Source organism: Carassius gibelio, chromosome B14, assembly GCF_023724105.1.
Source record: "Carassius gibelio isolate Cgi1373 ecotype wild population from Czech Republic chromosome B14, carGib1.2-hapl.c, whole genome shotgun sequence".
Lineage (NCBI taxonomy): Eukaryota > Metazoa > Chordata > Actinopteri > Cypriniformes > Cyprinidae > Carassius > Carassius gibelio.
This window is the reverse complement of record NC_068409.1, coordinates 7,740,567-7,745,921: the sequence shown is the minus strand read 5'-3', so window position 1 is coordinate 7,745,921 and position 5,355 is coordinate 7,740,567. Positions and strand designations below refer to the sequence as shown.

General features: G+C 40.7%; 1 protein-coding gene across 1 annotated transcript; it reads left to right on the top strand.

Moving 5' to 3' along the window:
• The first annotated feature begins 2,130 nt into the window (after nucleotides 1–2,130).
• tbx22 (T-box transcription factor 22) lies at nucleotides 2,131–5,101 on the top strand. Its single transcript, XM_052574506.1, has 7 exons — nucleotides 2,131–2,309; nucleotides 2,425–2,584; nucleotides 2,995–3,096; nucleotides 3,268–3,442; nucleotides 3,519–3,674; nucleotides 4,127–4,185; nucleotides 4,362–5,101. Exons 1-7 carry the CDS (start codon nucleotides 2,201–2,203, stop codon nucleotides 4,492–4,494), a joined length of 894 nt encoding a protein of 297 aa, XP_052430466.1. The 5' UTR covers nucleotides 2,131–2,200; the 3' UTR covers nucleotides 4,495–5,101.
• The last annotated feature ends 254 nt before the right edge of the window (nucleotides 5,102–5,355 follow it).

Here is a 5,355-nt window from a genome sequence, read left to right as displayed (position 1 = left end):
GGAGCATATCAGAAGCGGAGCGACTGGATGCGTGAGACCACGTGATTTGCCTCTCCGACGTGTTTTTCTGATTCCAGAATGAATCTCTCGTCGTCCATTTCTTGTCTCCTACCAAGGATATATTGCCAATATACATGCAATACGTTTGGGAGCCTGCACAGGGTGTTTATTTTGAAATTGACAGGGATTTTTGACTTTTATTTTGTATTTCCGGTGCGACTTGGACGCGCGTCCGTCAAAAATAGACTAGGCGCCTATATTTAGTGAAGTGGCGCGAAGAGCCACTTCTGGGAAGCTTCTGAAACACACCGCGTCACGGCCGGTGTAAACACAAGCTGTAGGCGTTTCTCAATGTCAAGGATACTTCCTTGGTAGGACTGATCCTTCCAAGTCGTGAGACTCCTCTTTAGCATATGGAGAACACGTAAATGGAACAGGCTAGCAAGTGCATGTAATTGCATCATTACGTCAGTGAAAAGGTCCGTTTGAATAACGCTGTGAATGGTATCATTAAATTACTTTGGACAACTTAACTAGTTATTTAGAAAAGAAATGCCGATGACGCAACCAATTGTTAAATGACAGGTCCGGTTTAGTTAACCATTTGTATTTGTATAATTTACAATATCAGTACAGTAGTAATTTGTACTGGCATTTAAACGTCAAACTTTACTTATATTTACTACAGTTATAACAAATGTTTGGTAACGTAAATAAAAACCATTAACGCTCCGACTACGTTAACGTTCGACATTTTTTAATTTTTGAACTAACGTTAGATAGCAAAGCTGCGCTCATAGGATTGTGGGTGATTTGAGAGCGCGAAGAGCGGGAAGGATACACATATGCATCCTTTCCTGTGTATGGGATATTCTTCAAACGAAGGACTCAGTCCTTGGTTGAAATTCCGAGGATCCTCGACATTGGAACAGTCCTTCGACGGATGTCGATGACGTAGCATCCTCGAAATACTGGCTTCCGAGGATCCTTCCTTGACATTGAGAAACACCTAGTGACTAGAATGGGCACGATCAGCTCCGGTAGCCGTGTCACAGCCGTAATGCGCCGCACACGTGTTCAGTGTAAATGAGGGGTTAGCCAGATTCACTGCATGACAACCATCACGTGTGTTTCGGGTTCATTATAACCTTTTCAATTCCAACAAATCTGTGTTTTTAGAACGTTTTTTTTTTTTTTTTTACTGTAGTCTCACTGTTATATTGAGTCACGTTTATATTACAACACTGCTAAAATCATATATACCCCTACTTTATTAGTAGCCTACTTAAATAGTATGATTATGTTGAACTTTATTCTTAAAAGGATGGTGCTGTATTAAGCAGTTGGGAGTATATAAAACATGTTGCTCATGAAAACGTCTGTGTATTTGACAGATATTGCATTTAACTGAGTTGATCTGTGATAGAGTGTCACTAACGGGAGCAGAAGGTGTCCGGCTTGACCTACTCTCGCTGACCGTCGAACACATTACGAGGTCACGTGGTGCTCATATCAGACAGGTCTGAACACGTCATCTGTGACAGCTCGAGACAGGTTCGGGTCACGTTACTGTCCTGACCTTAAGGCTATCAGAGACAACGTTAGCACCATTTTAATGCACTATTTTTCTAACGAATTAATGGTGTAATGTAATATTTAATGCAAATTATGATGTTTATATTAAAAAAAAAAAAATATTTATCTATTTCAATGTTTTTCCTCTTTGCTTTTTGTAAATATGTTACATTTTCATAAAATCTAAAAGGTAATCAGAAAACATCACTGAAAATGAGTAACCTACATTATGTTACTAAGTTGTCATCATGTTACCTGTAATCAGAAACAGACTAAAATGTACCCAACACTGATGATCGACAGATATTTCTACTTTTATTTGATTTTTTTATTGTTTTCAAGTCATTAATAATGTAGCAGTCAGATTAACATTATCTGGTTGTCAAAACTTCTACCCTACAAAGAAATAAATAAATGTCCCAGTTATTCACTGGGAGTGCTGTTCTTCAGTCCTCCTCTGAGATCCTATTGGTGCCAGTAAGTTTGCAAAGAAGAGCATCTCCTTCCCATCGGCAAACGAGGAGTTAAGAGTTACAGAAGTGAAGAGGTGAAACATGAACACAGAGCGCTCAGAGGAGAGCAGAGAAAGATGTGTACTGGTCTCTTCATCTGATCTCCGCTCACAATGCAGGCGCTCTTCACAGATGATCCAGAGGAAAGATGCAAGAAGATGAAGGTGGAAGATCTGAAGAAGCACAGAGACGCACCGGCAGAAACTTTCATCGACAAACAGGGTTAGTGTAGCATAACGGACAGGGGGAAGAAGAATATCAATGTGCGACATCTGTTTTAAGTATTTGTGTTGCATTATCATTTATGCATTCTCTGTAATGTTGATGACTTGTGAAGATCAGCGAAGAAACAATAAGAAGAAAAGCGTGAAGCCCAGCAGATCTGCAGGCACAGAATGTGAAGCTGCGAGAGAAGTCGGAGTAGATCTTGAAGGATCTGACCTGTGGAAGAGATTTGATGAGATCGGCACAGAGATGATCATCACTAAAGCTGGGAGGTAATCACAGTTATATCTCAGTACGAGCCTACACTTGTGTTGACCGTTACACTGGACTGCACTGAAATGAGTGTGTTGTGTTTAGAACCACCGTCTGTTAGCATGTGATCCTTGTTTAATGGACAACTGCCAGTTTTTCTTTAAACATTTATACAATCAGCAAGTTAATGAAGTTAATGAAAAAAAAAAATCTGCTTTTCAATAGTTTTGATACCCTGAAGCTAAAAAAAAAAAAAAAAAAAAAGAAACGGTGAAATCTGTAATCGTACACAACCATTGTGATCTTTCCAGACTGTATTTTGTCTTGTGATTGAGCTATTGGAAGCAGGTCTATGCTAACTGTCTGATAGGATACCTGTAACTAGTCAAACTGCAGTGATGATGTTAAAATGTCAGTGTTATCTCCTCAGGAGAATGTTCCCCTCGCTCCGAATCAAGGTGCACAATCTGGACCCCCACCAGCAATACTCCATTGCCATGGACATCACGCCTGTGGACTCGAAGAGATACAGGTCCTTCAAACAAACAGTTCAATTCATGAACAGTGAGAGACTGATACCTGCAGTTTAGTAAAATCTCATCTCATTAGTAGAAACAGGCGTAATGACATGCACTTGCTTCAGATGCTTGAATCGAGGACCAGCAGAATAACTCTTCTGCACTGTCCTGCTCCTCTGTGTCAGGTATGTGTACCACAGCTCTCAGTGGATGGTGGCTGGGAACACGGATCATTCCTGCCTTCCTCCTCGTCTGTATGTCCACCCGGACTCGCCGTCTTCAGGACACAGCTGGATGAGACAGATCATCAGCTTCGATCGAGTCAAACTCACCAACAACGAGATGGATGACAAAGGCCATGTGAGTAGCATCTGCACAGCTACAGTGAAGAATGACAGTTATATATCTGAACTTAACCTGTCCGTGTGAACTTCAGATCGTCCTGAAGTCGATGCACAAGTACAGGCCCCGCATACACGTGATTGAGCTCAGTCCTGTCCAGACTCTGGTGTCTCTGCCGGAGGATGGCGTCTGCTCCTTCTCCTTCCCTGAGACTCAGTTCATCACAGTCACAGCCTACCAGAACCAGCAGGTCTCTCAGATCCACACAACACCAGTCTGATCTTGCTCTTAGAACAACACTTGAGACCGACCTGGATGTAGAGTGCAGATAACTATTGGGTTCTTACAGAATAAAACCTGTTCTATTACACACGTTGCATGTGACAGATTCTGCTATTAAACCTGGAACATGTAATGCTATAGCAAGACTTTCTGTCACAATTGCCTGTTATGAAGACATAAATGTGAGATTTAAACTTGCAGTTGTGAGAAGGTCTGACTTTATTTCTCAGAAAAGTTTATATTTTGCCATTTTTAATTATAGCTCACAATTGCAAGTTTATCTCACGATTCTAAGAAAAAAGTCAGAGAGAGATAAAAAGTTACAATTACATTTTATTTGTATTCAGTGGTGGAAACATATGTGTAAAATAATATCTGCCAAAGCGTTTGATTGATTGTGTATGTTCTGCTACCTTTAAGATAACAAAACTGAAGATCGACAGGAATCCGTTTGCCAAGGGCTTCAGGGAACGAGATGGGTAATGAAAGTTATTGTCTGTGTAAAATATATTATATGTGTACCAAGCTATAGAGAGGTTTTTCCAGTGACGAAATAATCTGAAATAAACACTGCGATAGATGATTTGTATGACTCTTGATGATGTACATATGTTATCAGATTTGTGAAACCTCATTCTTCTGCATTGTATTTTAGAGGCGTGCTGGGGTCGTATGCATGGCACAGTCCTTTTAACCTCCACTTCAAATCTATTGCTATGGAGCTACCGGGTATGTTTCATCTAGTCATCATTTCAGATCAGATGTTCATTAACAGTAGTTTGCATTAAGAGCCGTCGTGCATTGATCTGATGTTGTGTAGCTCCAGCAGGCCTGGCTCTCTCCTCCTCAGGTCCATCCTTCTCTCCAGCGCGTCCCGTCAGCTTCTCAAGCCCTCAGTGCTGCAGTCTCCTCACATACACAGCACACTGCAGCTTCTGCCTGGCCAAACTCAACACTTACGCTGGGCTGAGACCCGTGTTAGATCTGCCCCTCGTGACGGCGCTCCAGAGAGGAGACTCCAGAAGTGCTCAGAGACACAACAGAGAGCCAGTCTTTGTGTCTCCCTACAGCTACGGTTCCCCCGCGAGCCGCCGCTTCTCTACTGTCACTCATCACCTACAGCTGGCTCACACTGAGAGCCTGTTCACCTAATGCCCCTAGTGAGGGCACTCGAAGCCCCATACAGCAGGATCTCGTGAGCACAGAAACTGACTGTAAATATGGACAGTGTGTGAATAGTACCATTTTTGTATGAACAACTTTAGAGAAATAAAAATGTTTATGAATCCTTACTGAATCTATGAACATTCCATGGAATTAACCCGTTGATTCTGTTGTATTTATAATCCGTAATAATAATGTTTTCAGTGCTGTTAGAGAAAAAAAAATAAAAAAGTGAACATTGCAACTCTGAAACTGTAATGTTTTAATTTCTTCAGTGTCATCTGATGCCACATTCAACTTGTTTCAAATAAATGCACAGTTTTAATCTTAAAAACTCAATGTTAAAATGAATACAAACTCTATAATCATTTAACCATTTCTTATCATTATTTGTTTATTTATTTTTTATTTTTTGGCACGATATCCAAAATTAGTTTTCTTAATATGCTTAGGTTTCTGCACAAGCCACTCTAATATTTCAATAT

What these genes read in the sequence shown, in the direction of transcription:
- tbx22 (XM_052574506.1), top strand. Translation starts at nt 2,201, where the DNA reads ATGCAGGCGCTCTTCACAGATGATCCAGAGGAAAGATGCAAGAAGATG. An exon ending in AACTTTCATCGACAAACAGG is followed by an intron (nt 2,310 to 2,424) that starts GTTAGTGTAGCA and finishes TGACTTGTGAAG; the next exon opens with ATCAGCGAAGAAACAATAAG. An exon ending in CAGCCTACCAGAACCAGCAG is followed by an intron (nt 3,675 to 4,126) that starts GTCTCTCAGATC and finishes GCTACCTTTAAG; the next exon opens with ATAACAAAACTGAAGATCGA.